Source organism: Enhydra lutris, unplaced genomic scaffold (genome assembly GCF_002288905.1).
Source record: "Enhydra lutris kenyoni isolate GAN:26980312 unplaced genomic scaffold, ASM228890v2 scaffoldscaffold1, whole genome shotgun sequence".
Taxonomy (NCBI): Eukaryota; Metazoa; Chordata; class Mammalia; order Carnivora; family Mustelidae; genus Enhydra; species Enhydra lutris.
In genome coordinates this window covers 59476025-59499624 of record NW_019154085.1, presented here as the reverse complement: position 1 = coordinate 59499624, position 23600 = coordinate 59476025, and the positions used below count along the sequence as shown (strand labels likewise).

Genomic DNA, 23600 nt, shown 5'->3' with positions numbered 1-23600 from the left:
CAGAAATTGACAAGCTGAACCTAAAATTCATATAGAAATGAAAAGGACCCAGAATAGCTATCTTGAAAAAGAACAAAGTTGGAGGAATCACACTTGCTTATTTCAAAACTTACATAATCAAAATAGTGTGGTGCCTGCATAAGGATACACATATAGATCAATGGAATACAATTTAGAGTCCAAAACTAAAGCCATATATATATATATATATATATATATATATATACATTATATATATATATTTCATAGATTTTTTTTGTAAGGGTGCCATAACAATTTAATGGGGAAAGTATTTTCAACAAATGGTTTTAGGACAACTGGATATCCACACCCAAAAGCAATGACAACAACAACAACAACAACAACAAAAGCCATGCTAGACTTCCTTCCTCACACAATACATAAAAATTCACTCAAAATGGATGAGACTTAAATGTAAGAGCTAAATCTATAAAAGTGTTTTTTAAAGATTTTATTTATTTATTTGAGAGAGAGAGAAAGAGAGAATATGAGTGGGGTGAGGGGCAAAGGGAGAAGCAGACTTCCCGCTGAGCAGAGATCCCAATGTGGGGCTTGCTCCTGGGACTCCAGGATCATGACCTGAGCCAAAGGCAGACACTTAACCTACTGAAGTACCCCTAATCTATAAAAGTGTCCCTCAATCTACTAAAGTCTTAAAACATAGTAATGAATCTTCATGTTCTTGGGTAGTCAGTTTTTTAGATATGACCAATAGCACAAGCAATAAAAGAAAATGTACATACATTGAACTTCATTGAAATTCAATGCTTTGGGTTTACAAAGGATACCATCAAATAAGTGAAAGGAATACCCATAAAATGGGAAAAAAATGTTTGCAAATCATATATCTGATAAGGGACTTGCATCTAGAATATATAATCAAAAATAAAATCAATAATAAAAAAGCAAATAACCCAATTTATAAATGGACAAAAGGATAGACTCCCCCTCAAAAGAAGGCATACAAAGGCATAAAAGGTATACAAATGACCAATAAGCACAAGAAAAGATATTTGGCATTATTAGTCATTAAGAAAATATAAATCAAAACCTGAATGAAATACCAGGAATGAAGTTGTAGGTGGAGCAATTAGACATCCATTATAGTCTACCTAGTGAGACATGGCTTGGTCTTGGGGGTGCAATAGAAATGAAGAAAAGCAGACAGAGTAGAGAGAGATTTTGGAGACTGATTTGGGTCTTGGGTATTGGGCAAAGGCAGTAAGGTATGAGGGGGGTCAAGGATAACTCCCAGGTATTTGAGTTGAGGAACTATATGGATGATAGTGCCATTAACTTAGAGAAGTCTGGAGGGACAGCATGGAATTCTTTTAGTCTTAGCTTTCAACATACTGATTTTGAAATGCCCAAGAGGTGTGCAAGCAGAGATGTTAAGGAGGAGGTTTAATAGATAGGTCTGAAATCCAGAGAAGAAATCCAGTGGGGGTCAGCGATGGTGGAGGAGAGTCAGCCTAAGGGTATGTAATAGAAATCCTGGGAGAGTGAAATGGCTGAGGAAAGTGGTTCTTCTCCAGACCTCAAGAACACCAATATGAGCCACACCAAAATCCAAAGTAGAGACTAGAGGAAACTGAGCTGGCAAAGGAGACTGAGTGAGCCTTCAAAAATAGACAAGGTTTGCTTTCACCTTCAGGGTCACCCAAATGATCTACTGCTCCTGTTCTTAAGCATTACGTTGACCATATCTGCTCATCTTCAAAGCTTTAGAGATTTTGAAAAAATGCCAAAATCAAAATAATATAGCACAGGACACCTGGGTGACTCAGTTGGTTAAGCATCAGCCTTCAGCTCAGGTGAAGATCCCAGGGTTCTGGGATCGAGTCCCACATCGTCAGGGCGGGGGTTCTTGCTCAGCAGGGAGACTGCTTCTCCCTCGGCCTGCTGTTGCCCCCCTGCTTGTCCTCTCTCTCTCTCTCTTTCTGACAAATAAATAAATAAAACCTTTAAAAATAAAATAAAATAACATAACACAACAGTCACATAATACACAAATGGACTTTAAAAAACCTGACAATTCCTTTGACTTATGTTGTACACTGTTATTTGTAGAAAGAACCATGGAAAATGCTTTCAGAAACTGGGAGATATTACATTCTTCAGTCACCTCTTTGCTTTGATGAATCTCAAATTGCCTCATTTTCTCTTAACCTACATTTTGAGGTGTAATTATCCTACCTCTTGCGTGTTGCTTGGTTCTTGACCTTCTGTGTTTGTTTTCTTCTTCTGTTTTTGTTTTGATGTGTGCTTTCACTTTAAATCACAATATAGTGATAAAAGGCCAACCTCTAAGATCAGATGGAGTAGATTTAAACTCCATCTCTGTTACGTATTAGGCAAGTTACTTTACTTCTCTGATTTCCACTTCCTACTCCGTAAAATGGTGTTAATGAAAGTACCTATGCCCATGAGTTGCTGTGAGTATTTAACGGGACTGGTCTGTGTAGCGTGCTTGTTACTTATAAGAACTCAGTAAATTATTACTGATCTAAAGATGCCTCGGATCTATTTTTTTTTTTCAGAGTTGTCAGCCTTTGCTGAAATATAATATTAGTTTGTAAGCAGTATATCTCACACCCTAGTATTTTCTACACTTGCGCTTGTGGCAGTCACTCCATGTGATGAGATGGCTGGAGTTCACGGCTTCTCCCAGACAGCATCTCTGTGGAGCCCACAGAAGCACAGGTGTGTTGTGCCTGGGAGCTCTATCACCTTCTCTGAGGTGGCTCGTAAGCATCGCTTCCAAACCAAGTTGTTTTTTTTTTTTTTTTTTCCAAACCAAGTTTGAGAGTGAGAACAAAATGACCTGCCAGTTATTTGTGTGCCCCACTTAATAAACCATATTTTCTCGTTTAGTTTATGATGGATATTAGAGCTAACATCAGATGTCAGCTGATGTTATTTTTCAGGACTGGAAAATTAAATGATAGAAATAAAAACAGAATTTTAATAATGAATAGACAAAGTTTTAAGAAAGAGTTCAGAAAATAGTGAATCACGTGTCTGATAGCCATTTGTATGTCTTCATTGGAGAAGTGTCTGTTCATATCTTCTGCCCATTTTTTGGATATGATTATCTGTTTTGTGTGTGTTGAGTTTGAGGAGTTCTTTATAGATCCTGGATATCAATCTTTTGTCTGTACTGTCATTTGCAAATATCTTCTCCCATTCCGTGGGTTGCCTCTTTGTTTTCTTGACTGTTTCCTTTGCTGTGCAGAAGCTTTTGATTTTGATGAAGTCCCAAAAGTTTATTTTGGCTTTTGTTTCCTTTGCCTTTGGAGACATATCTTGAAAGAAGTTGCTGTGGCTGATATCGAAGAGATTACTGCCTATGTTCTCCTCTAGGATTCTGATGGATTCCTGTCTCACGTTGAAGTCTTTTATCCATTTTGAGTTTATCTTTGTGTACGGTGTAAGAGAATGGTAGAGTTTCATTCTTCTACATATAGCTACCCAGTTTTCCCAGCACCATTTATTGAAGAGACTGTCTTTTTTCCACTGTATATTTTTTTCCTGTACAAATGGCTATCAGACACATGAAAAAATGTTCATCATCACTAGCCATCAGGGAGATTCAAATTAAAACCACATTGAGATATCACCTTACACCAGTTAGAATGGCCAAAATTAGCAAGACAGGAAACAACATGTGTTGGAGGGGATGTGGAGAAAGGGGAACCCTCTTACACTGTTGGTGGGAATGCAAGTTGGTGCAGCCTCTTTGGAGAACAGTGTGGAGATTCCTCAAGAAATTAAAAATAGAACTTCCCTATGACCCTGCAATAACACTACTGGGTATTTACCCCAAAGATACAGATGTAGTGAAAAGAAGGGCCATCTGTACCCCAATGTTTATAGCAACAATGGCCACGGTTGCCAAGCTGTGGAGAAAACCAGGATGCCCTTCAAAGGATGAATGGATAAGGAAGATGTGGTCCATATACACTATGGAGTATTATGCCTCCATCAGAAAGGATGAATACCCAACTTTTGTAGCACATGGACGGAACTGGAAGAGATTATGCTGAGTGAAATAAGTCAAGCAGAGAGAGTCAATTATCATATGGTTTCACTTATTTGTGGAGCATGACAGATAGCATGGAGGACATGGGGAGTTAGGAGGGGGCAGTTGGGGGAAATTGGAAGGGGAGGTGAACAATGAGAGACTATGGACTCTGAAAAACAATCTGAAGGGTTTGAAGAGGTGGGGGGGTGGGAGGTTGGGGGAACCAGGTGGTGGGTATTAGAGAGGGCACGGACTGCATGGAGCACTGGGTGTGGTGCAAAAACAATGAATACTGTTATGCTGAAAATAAATTAAAAAAATGATAAGAAAAAAAGAAAATAGTGAATCACTACTTATGAATCATTTCTGTGAATTGTAATTTCTTGGATTTGTAATTGAAATAATTTTCAGCATTCTTTTAATAAGTTGAAAATGCAAATGATTAAATTACAGTTCATTAGAGTGTTTAGGCAGTGTATGAGTAACTTGTGCTAAAGGGGCCAAATTGAATTTAAGGGCACTGTCAGGAATTCGGTATTAATCAAGTGAATGTCAGTTACATGTAGAAGAGAGATATACATTCAGAATTCATTTGTGCTTCTGCTCAGTTATTTAAAGTTAAAAAATTATGCATGTCAAAACTAAACTTCCAAAACAATTGGAAGATTATGTTTCAAATTAAAACATTATTTGGGAAAGGGCATGGAAATCTATTTATTTATTCCATAACTATTAGTGGAATATTTTTCAAGTGACTGGAACTTGTTTAGTGTGATTGATGCCATGGAGTGGCCCTTTACACTGACTTACACACATTAAACCACTAGACAACAATGACCTCTCTGCTTTCCCTGCAATCTTCCTTTAATCTAATCTGGGGCAGAATCAGTCTCCTTACTTTTCTCCATTCTTCAAGGATCGGCAGAAGGAATATACCTAAAGAAGAGTCCATTTGGACAGAGCCTCAAAACAATGAGCAAGAGGACTAAATAGGGGCAAAAATGTTAAGGAAGACCATTAACATCCCTTGAAAGCCATGATCGACACTTGGTTATAGGGTGTCTGTGGATTGGTATGGAGGCCAACCCCACCCATGTACCAGGATTTTATAGGCAAAGAGAGATTTCACTGATAGGCATAAGAGTTCACTGAATCAAGTAGATTCAATGAAATCACTAAATTGCAGAATCATCAACTGGGGGGCTTGGTAAAAATAAAAGCTATCAGGGTCTCAAGGCCTAGAGGATTCCAAAACAATACGTTTGAGATAAAAGCTAGGAATCTGTTTTACAAAAACACTCCAAGTGACTCCAAGGACTAATTTTTTTTTTTACACATTCTGTAAATGAAGACATGTCCAGGTAGAAGACCATATATATGAAATTCACAACATGGACGTAGGTAAAGAGTAAGGGCAGGCATATTTTTGTGGGAGAATTAATGAAAGTAAGTTAATATAAAATTTGTTCAGTTGATTTATTTCTTGATTCAACAAACATTTATCATGCTCCCACTCTATGTCAAGCAGTGTCCTGGCTACTGGGCATATAATAGTCAGAAAAACCAAATACAGACTACTGTCATAGGTAAAGACCTAATGCCTCATGCAGCTTGCATAAATATAGAGATGAAAACGGTTCATGTACAATAAATTTAGGAAAGTACTGAGTAGCAATAACCCAATGGCATTTTCATAGAGGCCAATGGAAGGTCACTTTCTGCTGGTAGCTAATATAGGGTTTAACACTATAGTGTAGTGAAACATAATTATGTTTATGGTCTTTCTAAATGTGCAGAGAATCAGAATCAAATCTTGGATTGGAAATTCTGAGTAAACTTCATGTTTGATAACTCATAATATGTGATCTAATGCAACTTCTCAGAACAGATATGTTACTCCATTGCACTGATGAACACTTAGTCATTTCCAGGAGAAAGAAAAGAATGCCTAAATTTATATTCTTCCCATTTGATTTGGTATTACTCTAATCCCAGCCTGGCTCTGGCATAATCACACTTTCCAAGCCCTGGCTACAGCACAGGTGAGTTTGAGAGTAATTGCCTACCCTAAAACTGTGCCATGAACTTTACTTATTTCCACATCAGTATAGTTGGCTCCTCTGGATATGTTTTCTGTGCCTCCACTCATCTCTTCTTGGGTGTTGGTGGAGCTTATTATCATTATAGTAATCAGTAGTATAATTAATACATGTTTAAAATTGCTTTTCAGATATTTTGAGTCATAACAAGACATATGCTAAGTTCTATATATAGATCATTGGCATTTATAGCTACTAGGCACCCTTTTAAAATAAATGACTAACTAGGAAGTAATACTAAATACACATTCATGTAACTTTCCTGGATAATCTGCATTAGAAGTTCTGACAGTGTACGTAACAAATCCCTAAAATCTTTTTGAGAATTCTGACGAGGATCAGCATGTTTGTTAATGATATGAAGAGGAAAATGAGTAGGTATACTAAAAATAATTTGAAATCTAGTTTTTTAACAAATTTCGTGTATCCATATATGTGATATTAGTACTAAGTCTATTTATGATCATAATTGTGGTATTTTCATTTACGGAGCCAGAAGATGACCAAAATGTTCAAGCCCAACTGATGAATATCATGATAGTAATTATATATACTAATAGTCTAATCAGAAACAGCATTTCCCTTACTGTGATTTTATTTTATTATTTTTTTTAAAAGATTTTATTTATTTATTTGAGAGAGAGCATCCACAAGCAGGGAGAGCAGCAGGTAGAGGAAGAGGGAGAAACAGGCTCCCTACTGAGCAGGGAGCCCGACTCGGGGCTCAATCCCAGGACCCTGGGTTAAGCAGATGCTTAACTGACTGAGCCACTTAGGCACCCCTCCCCTTACTGTGATTTTAGTACATATTTAAAAACAAAAACATTTCCAGAGGTCAAATGAGTAGGAAACACTGATCAAGAATATTTGGTAGGAGTTGGGCAAAATGGGTGAAAGGGAGTGGGAGATACAAGCTTTCAGTTATAGAATGAATAAGTCACAAGAGTAAAAGGCACAGCATAAGGAACGTAGTGAAATTGTAATAGCAAGGTATGGGGACAGATGGTAGCTACGCTTGTGGTGAACATAGCATAATGAATGTATAAACTTGTTGAATCACTATGTTGTACACCTGAAACTAATGTAACATTGTATATCAACTATACTCAGATTTTTTAAAAAGGAAAAAATATGGAAAGAATACTGATAAGTTATGATAATAGCAAAAGCTGATATTTATTCACTGGTTACCATGTGCCAAGCATAGAGCTAAATGTTTCGTTTCAGTTAGCTCATTTAATTTAACTTTCTAGAGAAATGAAGATTAACTGCTATGAATTTCTCAATTAATCATAATTGCAAGTAAGGAAAATTACATGCAAGGATATTTAAAGAGGAAGATCTAGTATGTAAGTCATTCACCATAATCAAAGCATAACTTACGCTAGACAAAAAAGTAAATAAACAAAAGCAAATAAATAAGCCTCCAAGGTTATATTTATTTATTGATTTGGATATCAAAAAAGTTCTCTAAAAAACAATTATCTAGGAATTTTTTGGTATTCACCATAAAGGGATTCACTAAATTGAAAATTTTCATCTGTATGTTTAGGACTATGTAGACATAAATTAAATATATCTCAAAAAGGAAAGTAATTTCCACTGCAAACAGTGTTAGAATTTCCCTTTAACTGTATTAGAAACAGATTGCAATTTCTTTTAGAAGAGGTAAGTAAAATTTAATTAAAATACTTCACAAGTATTCTAATGTTATTATAGTAAAATGGTCTTTTATTAATTGAATAGCAATTATAAAATCAGTGATATAAATTTTACACAAGACCATTTAATTAAAGAAAGAACTTTTATTATGAATAATGGTATGACATGTACAACCTTACTTAGAATTAAAGAGAATATAAGAAGATGAATATCTTAAAAAATAGAATAACTTAATGTTATTATTTAGTGTCTAGTTGCAAAAGGGCTTACCAGCCACCTGCATTCTTATAGCTACCAGAATAATTTTTAGTAAATGAAGAAAATAATTCAGGGTCCTAATTAAGCATATGGAGCATATATACATCAATATGAATCAGTTAAAATAGCAGAAGATGTATTATCCAGGTGGTCAATTAACTCTTATCACATGGTTGTACATTTATGTAATTGCAAGCTTTTAAAGCATGCTGAGTCTCAAATTTCAAAAGCTAGTGTGGTAGGACTGGAAGTATTATGACCATTTTCTAGTCCAGTCCTTCATAATATTACAGGTAAGCAAGCTGTGAAGCCAGAGATTGACTTATCAAAGCCCTATAGGATATTAGTGGTAGAATGATCCTGTAAAAAAGAGGGCATAAATCTCATCCAACCATTCATTCATTCATCCATCCACCCATTCTTCATTTCATGTGTTCATTCATTCAACAAGCATCAATTAAAAGTTCATTATGTTGTAGATTCTAGGGATGTGATGGTGAGCAAGACTAGACATGGTCCCTGGTTTATGATAACTATTTTGAGGATACAGTGGAAGGTGTAGAAATATTAATAAAACAATCACTCAAATACATAAAGATTACAAATCAAGACAAATGCTTTTTAAAAAAAAAAAAAAAAAAAAAGAACATGATCTGTGGTAACGTATAACAAGGGAACCAGATCTAAATCAGGGGGTCAGAAGGAGTTTCCCAGAGAAGTGACCTTATATTAAACATTAGAGCCTGAATAGAAGCAATGAGAGGGGAGAACATGGAAAAAAGGAGAAGCAGCCCTGGAGAAAGAAATGAGTATCTGAAGAACAGAAAACCCAGTATGTTTGGACTCTAAAAAGAAATGAGAGAGAGGCAAGAAAGGACAGGAGGGCCATTCTAAACCAGCTAGGGTCTACAGTTTGGACAAACATTTTTGGTTTTTATTCCAAGAGTTATGGAAAGCTGTGAGAGAGTTTAACAGGAGGATAAAGTTACAGCTCTCATCTTCGACAGTTTTATTTTTGCATGGGCAAATACCAGATTCACAAAAGCTATTCAAGGTATAGGACATTTTTCTAAGTTTTGGTTCTGTAAGTGATGGCCTAGAGAAGGGGTAGGGTGGGAGGGATGGAGAATGGCAATATGGATATGAAGGAGGATTGGAAGTTGGTTGCCATACTATCCATCTGGCGTATCTGACTGTTTAGGAGCTCTATAATGAATGTGTTCTGAGAATAGAGTCATGTTTGAAAAACACAATTGTTTTGGAAGATTCAAATATAGGTGAAATTTGCTTGTGGTTTATGAGCTACCTTAGGTGAGGTTTTATATGGCAAACCTCTACTTCTAGAATCTTTAAGATCATCTGTATAGATGATGTGGCTTTTCCGTTTTGTTTTGTTGTTGTTATTGTTGTTGTTGTTTTTTCTGCCCCACTTTCTCTTTATAAAAATCCCAGTCAGGATAAGAAATTATCTAGGTTCATTCATGCTTCCTCTCTTGAGATGTCTGGAGGTACAGATTTGGGCTGATTGCTTCTGACTGAAGGAGATACTAAAATATGTTGTTGATAAATCGGCAGTAATCCAAGCCAAGCATCTATGACAAAATACAATGAAGTGCTTAAAAGACTAGGTTTTTAGGCTAGTCTGCAATCCCAGCTTTGCAAGGTTTAGAGTTGTTGGATCATCATCTCATCCTTTTTTAAAAACCTCTGACAACTCTGCATTGCCTGAATAGCATCCCGGCTGCTCAGCATGGCCCTCTTAGATGCCCTCATAGTCCTTCCAAGCAAGCAAACTACCTCTCAAAGCCTTCATTAGCCTGTCCATCAAGGAGATAACACTCACAGATCCTAAGATGGGAGTTAAACAAGTGTTTACCAATGGCAAATATTTTCTTTTCTTTTTCTCCTTTCTTTCTCTCTCTTTTTTTTTTTTTTTTTTTTTTTTGAGAGAGAGAGCGGTCATGCTCTCCTCAAGCAGGAGGGGGAGGGGCAGAGAGAATGTTATGCAGGCTTTACACTCAACATAGAGCCCCACTTGGGGTTTGATCTCACAACTCTGAAATCATGACCTGAGCTGAAACCAAGGGTCAGTAGCTCAACCCACTGAGCCATCCAGGTGCCCGGACAGGCTTTTCATTATATGAGACAGAACAAATGAGAGTCAGGCTCAGGATTTATTTAAGTTATTAATCATCTTTTTTGTAATAATGTTTCCATTTCTCCCAAAGTTCACGACTCTGAAGGAAGTACAAGAGCACTCACACTGAAGGATATTTTAAATGGGACATTTACCTATAAAACATTTTTTCCGAACTGGATTTCAGGTAAGTGAATTACTTATTTACCTTTGGGGGTTTTAAAAAATATATGTGTTTTTTTGTTTTTTATTTTTAGTGCCAACACATCTCTATGGTAACCGAAGCTACATCAATTGAAATGAAAAGAAAGAGCAGTTACTTAGATAGGTCAAATGGCCACCAAATACCTTTGACAGAACCATTTGAACTGCATTTACCCAATAGTAGGGATGCCAGTTGGAGTTTCGACAAGAAAGTAGGAGTTGAGAGTGCATTACTAGAATGATCTGAGCGTGTTGTATTGTTCTTCAGAATGGGAGACATGCACCTATTTAGGAGATAAGTCATAAGAATTTTACCAAAAGAGAACTTCCATTGTCAATCTAGATAATCTGAGAAATAGACAAATCCCACCCTGACCAAAAAATCTTTCCCGGGCCATAACATGGATATTTTCATATAAGTTTCCAAAATAAGACATTGCCAAATAAGTCTAATCAAATAAATGGTAAGGTCGACTAAGTTGTCCATGACATTGTAGTTTATATCTAAGTACAACTAAATAAATTTGAATATTTTAATTTTTCTCTTCAGGAAATAAAATGAACATCAAATGGGTTTTAAACTAAATCAAACACAGTCCAAATGTACTGTATTTTTTGTTGTTGCAAAACAATCATTTTAAACTAGTTTATCTTCTTTGTAACACAGAGAAAATTTTATTCCCAAGCACCCTGGGCTGGTCATAATAGGGCAGCTACTGGTAAACATGACATTTTTGTGGAGAATAGAAAAGAGCATTCCTTCCTCCCTTCCACTGTCAACTTCTTATTTTAAATCTGACAAAGCAATGCCCTGGACAGGGAAGAAAAACAAAGTAAATCTGTGAAATAAGAGAGGTTTCTCTTTCTTGTAAACGTATTTCCTATAAAGAGAGATCATTTCAAGTTTGTTTTCCTTCTTGTTTAAAGGACAAGAATATCTTCATCAGTCTACAGATAATGATATAGTATATTACAATATTGAAACAGGAGAATCATATACCATTTTGAGTAATGCCACCATGGTATGTATCCAGCAACTCCTTCCTCCACAAAAACTTTGCCATCTCTTCACTGATCAAGGACCAGAGTCCAAATTCTCAGTACTTGATCTGGACCCGACCTGCCTTCTTGGCTCCATCTCCCACTAAATTCTCAAATTCTCTTTTCTAGTCACCTAGACAACTGCCCTTGCCTCCTCTCAATCACCTAGCATCTTTATTTCTCGGTGGAAAAAGTGTAGCAAGAAACAAGTGTCAAGAACTCAGTCCTTACAAGAGGCAAACCAAGGCTCCCATCCGGGTTCTTTCAATTCCCTAGTTATGGAAAATTACATAAGATTCCTCACTATACCAGCCACGGTGTGTCTCATTTTTCTCTCTCTAAAGAGTAGGAAGAATAATCCCTCTCTGGGTTACTGTAAGAGGTAAGTGATGTAACATTTGAATGTGGTCGGATGGCGCCTAACAAGGATTACATGCTCAATAAACAAGAGTGAGGAAATGTAGGCGCGTGCTGTTCTCTCCCCTCGGCTCTCCAACCTCCTGCTTTCTCCACCCTCAGAAGCCTGCTAATGTTTTAAAATCAAGCTCCGATGATACTGTCCTCCTCTGTGCGATCAACAGTCCTCTCATTTGGATTTAAATGCTTCTTTTTTTAATACTTTTGCAATGCTGTATTTGTAACTCTTTATCAGAACTTTCTAATTTGCAATACCTTACTTATTTTCAAGTTTAACGTCTTAAGCGTCTAGAAATCACAGAGTATGTCCTATTTCTCACATCGTCCTCCCATAGTGTTCAATAAATGTCTTTGTATACAGTAAGTACCATGTAAACGTTTTTAAAAATTACATTGAAAGCATATGTACGTAGGAGTATATCAGTTATATGATATCCTTTTAAAAATACACATTTACATGGGTCTGGGTATTTTTTTTTCTGTATTCTAATCAACTTCTTTATAATTTCAGAAAAGTGTGAATGCTTCAAATTATGGCTTATCACCTGATCGGCAATTTGCATATCTAGAAAGCGATTATTCAAAGGTATGGACTATTTAATTTGGGTGTATCTGTCTATATCTCTTACTAATCCACAGTTTGGCTTATAAAAGTGAGAGGAAGTAAGAGTACATTTTTATATCTAAATATTCAAGAAGTTAATGTGGATTCTCGACGAATCCCCAAAACATAACTGAAACATATACAAATATTCAGAATTTGGTGTTCTTATTTGGCTATCATCCAGTAATAGAAACTACTTTCCTGCAGGATGGGGGGTGTGCTGCATTTTGGGGCACTGATATTTGTCAGAAATGGGAGAATTATACTTGTATTTCTAAATCTATTTGATTCCATAAATCATTAGTTAATTCTCACATATTTTGATCTTGTGAAAGTTTATTATTATTGAAAATGGGAAAATCAAGGTGTAGCTTATTTAACTCACTACCTCAAATAAGATAATATACAAGCAGTGGTGGACAAGGGTTTAAATCTCTGGTCAAAAGCCTGGAGTAGGAGTATCCTACTAAACCATAACCATTTACCCTTACTTAATTTCTCGTTCCTGAATGAAATTATAGAGGGAAGTTAATTATCTTATTTTTTCTAATTATGCAACATCAAGATAATTATTTTTTTGCAAGAAAGCAAAAGAATTTATTATCAAATTAAACTTCTAGTAATTACTTTTAGATAGACAAAGTAATTACTCTTAGATAGGTTAACTGCCATTTTTCATATCCATTGTGAGATGTAAAACTCTCTTAATATACAGAATGAATAGTTAAACTTTCCTCTCCCCAGTTGTTCTGTCTGCTGATTATTTTCCAATGGACCAGGTCCTGGTCACTAGCAATCTTTAGGAAGACACGTTTCAACCAGTTGGAATTTCTTTGCCAAGAGTTTGAAAGCTCTTTTAAGAAGCAAAATCCAAAATAATACTTGTATTATTCACTAACCACAGGACAAATATACTTCATGAGAAAAAGAGTAGGTTGGTTTTTTTTTTTTTAGGAGGAATTATAAACTATATATCTTCTCTTTATTTTTCAATTTCTATTATTTTTTAAAAGTATTATATTTGAACAAGGCAAACATTTTGTAACAAAACTCTGTGTTGAATGAAATTCTTTACCTAATTTTAGAGGTTATCATTGTAATGAAGACAGGTGTAGGGTAATCCTTAAGGCCATGGAGATCATAGAGGTTTCACTTCAATCAAGGTAAAGCATAAAGGGAAAATTCTTAGGAGACAGTGTGTCAAAGAAAAGCTTTTTATATTAAGAAATGTCTTCGGATATGCTTTTTATGGAGTGAGGGTTGAATCACTGCTGAGATTAGTTTTGGAACTTAGACAAACAGCACAAAAGTCCACAGTAAAACTCTTTAAATGAAGACTCTTTTGGAATTGAAACATATCCTTCCTGGTGCCTTGTGAAAATTGTCATCTTATAATTTCGATTCTTGAGTTGAGTGATTTGTGATGATACATTACTAACATAAGCTTTTTAAGAATTGTAATTTGTTTTCATATCTCTTCTCTCTGACAGCTTTGGCGATACTCTTATACAGCAACATATCACATCTATGACCTTAATCATGGGTAAAATTTCATGATTTCATATCTATTTATTCATACTACTTACATCTATTATAGTTTTCAACCTAAATTCTGATTTGAAATTAAGACAACATTATCACATTATCTTGTTACTGATCTCAGGTTCTTACTTCTTTACAGTATGTGTGTACCCATACAACTTAAGAAATTTAAAGAAATATCATTATGGAATATTTACCTGTTTTTATTTGACTAATATTTTATATTTGTACACACAATGCAGTTTTATTTTCCCTACTTCAGAACTCCCACTAATGAAAGTAAACGTATGTGCTCAAAGTACAAACACAGGCATGGGAATGATACATTACTTTCTGGAGAGTAGCTACTTCATTGGAAGGAAGCAGAAGGGAAGGAGATGCAATAGTTGTACCTAAACACATAATCCATTAATTGTTGTAAAATCAATTGTTTTTAAAATTGCAAAATGTAAATATTTCTTAAATTTAGGTTGTAGATAAGTTGTCATCTACTTAAATTATTTTCTTTATTTATTTGTAATGTTTAACTATTTGAAATATTTGCAATTTAAAAGAAAAAAAAAAAAGGACTGAGTAGGGAAAGAATTCCTGGCAGAAGGAATAGCGTATAAAGGCCCAAAGGGAAGGGAGAGCATGGAGTGTTCCAGAAACTCAAAGTAGGTCAGTTCAGTTGAAATTGAAGAAGGGCATGCTGACTAGTGAGAGGTGGTGTTAAGGTTAGGAAGGAGCTGGGTCCAGGAAGCAGGGGCCAAATAATAATGAGGAAACCATTAAGAAGAGTTTAGATGTTGTTCTGATGACAATAGGGAATCACTGAAGAGTTTTAAATGGGAAATGACATGATCAGATTTACACTTTAGAAAAATCACTCTAAGTATGGACAATGAATAGGTTTAGTTATTCATCTTAATGTGATATCCTATTGCTGTTATATAAAAGGGAAAAATAATTATATGGCTTGAAGAGGTATTGAAAAATTTTATGGTCTATTTCCTCTTTTGTCCAGCAAGAGTAGAAAAATTAAAAAAAAAATTCTACTTGTTTTAAATCTTCAGAAAAGAATAACTCTGACTTTAAACAGTCAAATTAAAAAATAGGAACTGCTACATAAAGTAGAATGTACTCATTTAATGTACTCTGAGTCTTTCTCTTGTCTGTATCCACATCATCACCAAATTCAAAAAGTATTTGTTGAACACCTATGTGAAAAGCATATGTGGGAGAGACACACATGAACTTAAGGCATTAAGCCTAATTTCAAGAAAACTTGAAACTAGTGAAGTAAAAACCTCAGTCTTAGATCAGCATAATTTCTTAAGGCTTGAAACATTTCCTTTTATTTTTTTAGTTATTTTGAAATTCTCCATGTCCTATCTATGCTGAGGTTCAACAAATTAAACAGTTCCAAAAGAAGATGACAATACTAATATTTTAATTATGGCTTGTATAAGCTTTATGGCCCAGAATCATTTTAAATATTTAGTTTTTGTGTAGTGAGTTCAGTAATAATAGTCCTTCTTTCCTTCTTTCTTTTCTCTTTCTTTCTTTCTTTTCCTTCTTTCTAAACTCTTTTCTGCACAACTATCTAATTTTCCAGACTGCTTTTTTTTTAAGTCAGGTAAATATAGCATAATTTAGGAAGTGACAGATGACAAATATGCTGAGATTCAAGACAAGACCACAAAGCACTAATTCCAAGTTTTGTATGTGCCTCTGAAGAGTCTATAAAAATCTACCACAGAGCAAGTAAAGATGCTTCTGGTTTCAAGCATAGGAAGGAGTACTAAGAAGATGACAGCCTTTGTAAGCAGCCTCCTCCACTTTCTCTCATAGTGTTAGTTATTTAGAAAACAGAAAATGGCAGCTGCAGTGACGTGACAGTCATGAAGAGACTGTGTGCTGAGATTTTTCAGCTTGGCGCTGACTGCATGCTTGCATAGATCATTCCACAGCATATGGAAACCTAAGACACTGTTACAATGTCAAAGGTAGCATGAACCCTGGCTTGACACAGAACTGTAACCAGGTGAAGAATGTCTTCTTTTCTGGATCATTCCTTTGCCTGTGCCCTATGTCTTTTAATAGATTCTGGCCCTTTCTTCTGCTGCTTGTCAACTGCCCTCTGGCAGTCAGGATTCTCGCTGCAGCACCAAAGGTCTCTCTCTTCCATGGACATTACTCTCTTTGCCATCGGAACTGACCTACCCATTTTCCCTCACAGTTTGTTAGGCCTCAGGCTTCATGACCAAAGACGTTACTTCAAAGTCACAGGTGTCCAAACTTTAAAAGCATGAAAAAAGTAGAAATGTCAGGCATATGTTAAATCCGGTTGAAGTTAGTTTTTGAATGGGGAGGCCAAAGAGTCTTTCTTCAGGTTCCTCTATTTATATATGGTTTTGTGTCTCTATGAAAGCATTCTTAACAAAACCATTGACGCAATCTTCAACAAGATAATAGTCAAAACTTGAGCATGGCATCCTATGAGTCTTTAGCACTTGTAAAAATCTGAACACATTCTTGTTGAAGAACCACAAAGTCTCCTCAGTGCAAGTTAGTCAATTGAGTATTTGCAGGGTGACTCTAGGCATCAAAGTGAGATTTGGGGCCAATAAGATATTTGAAATTTCCCCATGGGTGGAGAACTTTGCAAGCTTAAGGCATACTGCCCAGTGTATGATCTGTTTTTCAGTTTAGCTTGAGATCAGATGTTCCTTTCCTTTTCTGATTTCAAGTCAGATCCCTGGGGAGATTGTCAAATGGCATCTTATTTTCAAAAATTTGAAATGCATATGCATTCACAGAGATGGGGGTTGTAAATGAGAATGTGGAAGAGTACATATTAAACTTCAGCACAATTATAGCATTTGAGAGCTGGAAGGCACTTCATCGACCATCTCAGCCTGATGTGTACAAATTTTACCATCCTGAGGGTTAAGAGACTTGAGTTTAGGTAGAGGTCTGCTGAGAACCAGACATGTGATTTTAAAAAGTCATATCTCTCTAACCTCATGTTCCTTTTTTATAAAACAAAGGGGTTCCATCAGATAATGTCTAGAGACAGTCCCGCTTTCACAGCCTATAAATCTTTAATAAATCTTTAATTCACTTCACTATAAAGGTCAGAAAACTGAGACCCAGAGAAGTTAGGTGACTTAAGTAACTAGTAAAGAACCCCAACTAGTACTCAATGTGTCTAATACTAACAAGACTGTTACCACAGTCTTTCTGTTAGGTTTGAAGAAACAGAGGATGATCCTTCATTGTTATTATATTTTTTTTTCTGTTTACAAAATTTTTTTATTGAACAGCAAGATTTATTATTATTTTTTCTTTCTTTTTTTTTTTTTTTTTTTCCTTCTAGAGCGTTTATAAGAAGAAATGAGCTTCCTCGTCCAATTCAGTATTTATGCTGGTCGCCTGTTGGGAGTAAATTAGTAAGTGTTTAAATTATAGAAGTGTTTAATCATTTAAATAAAAGAGGAGCCATTTGATTTTGGCCTTTGTTAAATTTCCCTGCCTGAAAGGAAAAAAAAAATTTCATGACTATTTTAGTGGTTAAAAATGGGAAGAGTTTTGATAAATTGAAACTCATCTGAGAATTCCGCAAAATCTCAAGCTCATGGATAGACTTCTTTAAATATCGCAGTCAAAAACTTTATCCTCATACTCAGCCAGAATGCGTTGTGCCAGAAAGCTGAGGAAAAATATGGTTTTCACAAGTTTCCCAGACTAGCTTCAGACAACATGAAATTTTGTCCAAGCTCTTATTTAAGGACTCTAAATAAAGATTAGATCTGGCTAGCTATTAATATTCAAAGATTTATTTGACTTTCTGTTAATATACACAATTGCTTATTTGGGTAATAAAACAACAAATACAATAGTAGACTTAATGCTTTATTTGATACAGACTTTAAAGATCATAATTGATGTTAATGTGAGTTGGTTAGTTTTCTGACCTATTAAGGCAATACTTTAGTTGTGAGTCTTTTTTGCATCTGGATTACCACTCATTTTGCAGGTATTAAGTAAATAGTTAATACAAATTTACAGACTTCATTGTATTTCTTAAGGAATTCTCCTTATTAACTAACTTACTACCACTTCTAGGTATACGTCTATCAAAACAATATCTATTTGAAGCAAAGACCAGAAGACCCACCTTTTCAAGTAACATATAATGGAAAAGAAAATAAAATATTCAATGGAATCCCAGACTGGGTGTATGAAGGTAAGCTGTATTCTTTTTCTAGTGTTGTTATTTTAGGCTTTTAATTGAAAATAATTGCATATATTTAGTAAAATGGAGATGAGTAGTATGTTACTGAGATGAATGGAATCATTTCTGAAATGATTACCAAGTTAGGAACAGGGTGTGCCTGTTCTGAAAAAGCAAAATCTAATAATCTGCCTGGAAGAGTTAATTTTCATAAATATTATAAAGTGGTAGTAATAATTTATATTTCAAGAAGTATATGGTCCTTAGATACTATGTTAACACATTGCCTCAGGTTTCTTTTTTCTTGAGAAATAAGCCTTCTTCCAAAATGAAACAGCAGTCTATGTAATTTTGCAGGGAAATATTCCTAGTTTTTGATGCTTTCGTGAATTTTTTTCATCCTCTTTCCAGGTCACGTAGGATCCAGGACTTACCTGGATGTTAAAAGGTCTCGTAGTCCTTGCCTTTATTAAAAAATATATAACCAAACTGTTGTTGTTTTTTAAAATATTCCTAGGAGAAAAGTCAACTTCCAACATTTATGTCACTTTGTAGTATAATTACTGTTCCCCTTGTTTGTGCTACTTTAGGTGACTATAAAAACTAGAAGCTGCCCCCAAAGGAAAAATTATTTATTGTTGAAATGTTTAATTACTTTCCTTAAATAATTATATTTCTGATTTAATATCAATTCCTAAGAAGACTGGTTGATATTTGATACGAAATAGAAGGTTAAACTATTTCTTTAAACTCAGATTGTCCTTTTTAATAACCAAATTTTAGCATATGTAACATCCACATTAAATAAATTATTTCAGTCAGTAAATGGCTAATACAATATACTTTGGAGCATTTACAATGATCTTAAGAGTAAGTTATAGCTGTAATTAACATGCTTGTATTTATTTTTCAGAGGAAATGCTTGCTACAAAATATGCTCTCTGGTGGTCTCCTAATGGAAAATTTTTGGCATATGCAGAATTTAATGATACAGAGATACCAGTTATTGCCTATTCCTATTATGGTGATGAACAATATCCTAGAACAATAAATATTCCATACCCAAAGGTATGTTGAGTACTTTTAGCAGATGCTTCCATTTCTCCGGTGTCAAAATGAGCAACCAATACCATGAATAGAGGTGGGATCAACAAGTTTGGAGAGCTTCTTATCCTTGTGCATTGTAAGGCAAACATTGTACTGTGCTCTATTATTTATGTGGACATCTGTTGCTTTGGACATCTGGTTGTGCTGGATGAAGGAGTCTTTGCAAAATCCATCGCAGAATCTTTGAAAAACATATGGTCTAGATTATGGAGGAAAAACAAGCTTAACTTAATTTTAATTTTTCTTATTTCATGCTCCAAATTCAGGGTAAAGTTCTGTTTTGCAATTCCTTCTTGAATTCTCATGGAAATGCAAACTAGAATGGAAAATACAAGTGGTGAACTTGATATTCCTGTCAGGTAGAAGTGGGCATGAGTTATGATCTTTTCTGGACATATAAGGTAGGTTAAGTTTGTAAGCCTACATTCTTCCTTGAGGAAATTAGACATGGAGTGAACCCGAGGTTTCTTGTATAATAATTCTAGAAATCTCAGTGTACACACTTTTCACTCAGTCCCATGTCTGAAGAGAAGTCTCCCGTGTCTGTAGTGAGAAAACAGCAAGGTCACGGGGGAGAAGCACCATACCCTGATCTGATTTTGACAATAAATCTGAAAGGGATCAAATCATAAATCCTCCTCTCTCACAGGGAGTGGAAGTGATTTTAGAAAATAGTGCTTTGTTCTTTAGTTGCCAGAGTTTTGTTCTTTAGTTGCCAGAGAGAGGATGGATCCAGTGGGTCCTATATGTGACAAAGATGGGCGGGTGTGCATACGCCAAGTGGTTTTCAATGCTAGTCAAAGTGGTTGCAGTAAAAGAAACAGAAATAGCAGATGGTCTAAAATTTATGTTAAAAGTCATCTGAGAAAAGGCAGTGGATAGAAGATGTATGTTTAGGTAAAAGACCTCTCAATAGCTGGTTATAAAGTGAGAATGCTGGAGACATTGGGAAGCGAGAGGTGTGGTACTTGGGGCCCGAGATGAGCTTGGATCTTTGGAAGGGTGGAAGGGAACAGGAAGACATGTAGGAACCTGGAACTGAGGCCTGACTGACACTAGTAGAGAAGCTGGGACCCAAATTTTCATGTTTCCTTGAAAACTGAAGTCGTTGAAACATCTGACGTTAGACTGAGAAGTGAGACAACTTGAAAGAAGTTAAAAGTCCCAATGAAACCTCATCAGGAAACAGTTCAGAGAAGGGCCTGGACAGGTCAGAGGAGGGCCTGGACAATTCTTTAGATAAATCCAACCAGCATGGAGTCATTTAAGGCTGTGAACCTAAACTTTGTGGACTTAAATTGTTTAACAATTATACTCTCTTTTTCTGTGTTAAAATAACAGGAACTCTAAGAAGCTGTCTGGGTGTGAACTACACTGTCATGTAAATTTAGGGTGTATAATAGCACAGAAAGTACAAAACAAGAAAAGTGCAAATTCCATGGGCACTTTATTTGGAGGTGACATTTCCCTAATTTGGGGGGGATGATAGCAGTAGTAATGTAACCAGATTGAGTGATGATTGTCCTAGACCAAATGATAGGGTGCAAGGCAAAAAGTATCTTTCATTTTTTATTCTTTACACTCTTCTTTCCTCTATGCTCCCTCTAGCACATGGAGAAATGATTATTATACTTATCCTAATATAATAATAGGAAATATCTGTTTTGAAATTCAGAAAAGAGAATATCAATTATAGAACTGTATTTTCATACCCAAAATATTTTTTTCCCTATGAATCGAAGCTTCCTCATTAATCACTTAAAATATGTGTTTTTCACTCTGGTTGACTCAATATTTGTAATGGCCCTGCAAGTAAAATTGAAGTGAGATTCCTGGTCGTGTTATAATTAGAATATTTTCAAGAGTAGTATACATAATATCATTAACTTATAAAAATATGCTTAAATTCCTAAAGTGTCTTTAATATGTTGGTGCTCATTAGGATTTTATGAGCTTGTATATTTCCAATTTTTTGGCAGGCTGGAGCTAAAAATCCTGTTGTTCGGTTATTTATTATCGATGCCACTTATCCTGAGCACGTAGGTCCCAGAGAAGTGCCAGTTCCAGCAATGATAGCATCAAGGTATCGTAAACTCAGCTGCTTCCCACCTTACACTGAAGTTTAACACTGAAATTTCATAATTGGGATTTATACTTCCTTTCTAGTGAATTTATGATGTGTATACTCTACGCAAAAATAAATAAATAAAATTGGCATGCAAACCCAAGTACATGACCAAATTAAAAAATCAAAAATACATCTATTAAATCAATTTTATAATATTAGCCTCTTTCACACATATAAAGATGATCATGGTGATCAATCTGAGTGACACTTCCCTCAGATGTGTGAATGTAAACTTGGAATCAGTAGACAAATAGTAAAATTCCTGTGTGTTCTCAGCATGGCTTCTCTGAACTCTGGTCTACTCTCTTCAACACAGGGTTTACAGATTGTGCTTGACCACATATGCATGACAAACAAGAGAAGATAGGCCAACCCTCTCCAGTATTAGCTTTTTTTTTTCTTTTCTTTTACTAGGATGCAGTCTGTCTGTAATTATCTGGTTGTCCAGTTATCTGTTTGGGGTTAACTATAGGTAGACAGGGGACTTGAAGCGGTCTCACTTCCCCTGCATGGTGCCTTATGTAGGTATCGGCTGATTATCCCTGGTTATAGCCACGACCCAGCCCTCCATGAATCTTCTGCGGTCATTCTAGTTGAAGTAGATAAACATAAGAGGTCCCCTACACCCTGCCTGATGGGCCTCCTTACCACTTCCCAAACCCTAGCAGGCCACGGCTTGGCTTCTCTCCTGCTGCCCCATGAAGGAGAGTCTAGCCAGGACCGAGCAATTGATCCCTAACAGGGAAAAGAACCTCAACAGAGGCCTTTTCTGGGTCCTACCGGGGTGAATCCACTTGCAGATAATTTTAAATGGCTTTATTTATTTATTTTTGGGGGGATGATCCATTACTCCCCCAACCCCAATCTAGTTGATGAAAACTTGATTAAATGCATCTTTTTTTTTTTTTTTCTTTTGAAGTGTCATTCTTCTTAGGAGGCAAATGGAATGATACAAGGGGTACTGTAGAAGGAGGCAAGAGGCTTTGTTGGGGCATCTGTAAAATACTAACAATTTAATAGTAAGAGCTAAACTTTTCTTAGCACTCCCCATGGAGCAGGTGGAATTCTCAAGAACTTAAGCACTCTCAATAAGTTTTGTAGCAAGCTTTAAATTTGGTAATATTATTATTCCCATTTTATATAGAAACAGAGGCACAGATATGTTAAGTAAGTAGCCTTAAATAGGATAACCGGTAGGAGGTAAAACTAGAATCTGAGCCAGAGACCCTTCCAGTTCTGGGATTTCTTTTACATCAATGTCCAAAAGTCTGTGGTTTATTTACATTGATGGTCTCTATTGGTGGCTTCATCCTCAAAGCCCAGGAGCAATTGGTGCCATTCACTGACACCAGCACACGCCCAACATCATTTGAGCTACTGAGTATACGTCATCTCTGATTATTACAATAAACCTGAATTGCAACTTCTGATCATGGTCACAGTTAAAACTCAGCTTCCAAAACAAACCTGCCTGGAGAGAAATACGGGCAAGTATCATATGTGGTTCTCTCTCAATGAGTTAAAAAGTGAAAAATTCAGTTTACCTGTGAAAAATCACCAGTTTAATGCTTTTTCCCTCCAGATTGACCAATAGCTTTGGCCTCATGTCTCAAATTTTTTTAAAAAAGATTTTATTTATTTACTTGGCAGACAGAGATCACAAGTAGGCAGAGAGGCAGGCAGAGAGAGAGAGGAGGAAGCAGGCTCCCCGCCGAGCAGAGAGCCCGATGTGGGGCTTGATTCCAGGACCCTGGGATCATGACCTGAGCCAAAGGCAGAGTCTTAACCCACTAAGCCACCCAGGCACCCCTTAAAATTTTTCTTAAGATGTAAAAATCCAAAATGAGGAAAAAACTCAAGCATAAAATTATTCCATTTAGATGAATGAGCTCTCTTATAGATATTCTTTAAAAGTCAGCAAGTATGGGGTACCTGGGTGGTTCAGTAGGTTAAGCATCTGACTCTCGATTTTGGTTCAGGTCATGAACTATAAGGAGCCCCACATCGATTCTCTCCCTCCCTCTCCCTCTGCCCCTACACCTGCCCTGGGCTCACTTGCACTCTCTCTCTTTTAAAAATAATAATAATAATAAACAACATAAAAACAATTCAGCAAGCACAGTTAAGCCTTCTCTGT

The 23600-nt window shown here is 35.9% G+C and overlaps 1 protein-coding gene across 1 annotated transcript in view; it reads left to right on the top strand.

The window, feature by feature from the left end:
• Positions 1 to 23600, top strand: part of LOC111141601 (fibroblast activation protein alpha) — a 93284-nt gene that overhangs the window by 7735 nt on the left and 61949 nt on the right. The window contains exons 3-10 of the mRNA XM_022494274.1: positions 10293 to 10388; positions 11333 to 11427; positions 12375 to 12449; positions 13958 to 14010; positions 17371 to 17443; positions 18120 to 18240; positions 19142 to 19296; positions 21315 to 21418. Coding sequence (XP_022349982.1) covers positions 10293 to 10388; positions 11333 to 11427; positions 12375 to 12449; positions 13958 to 14010; positions 17371 to 17443; positions 18120 to 18240; positions 19142 to 19296; positions 21315 to 21418 — 772 coding nt within the window. The remainder of the gene's footprint in view (positions 1 to 10292; positions 10389 to 11332; positions 11428 to 12374; positions 12450 to 13957; positions 14011 to 17370; positions 17444 to 18119; positions 18241 to 19141; positions 19297 to 21314; positions 21419 to 23600) is intronic.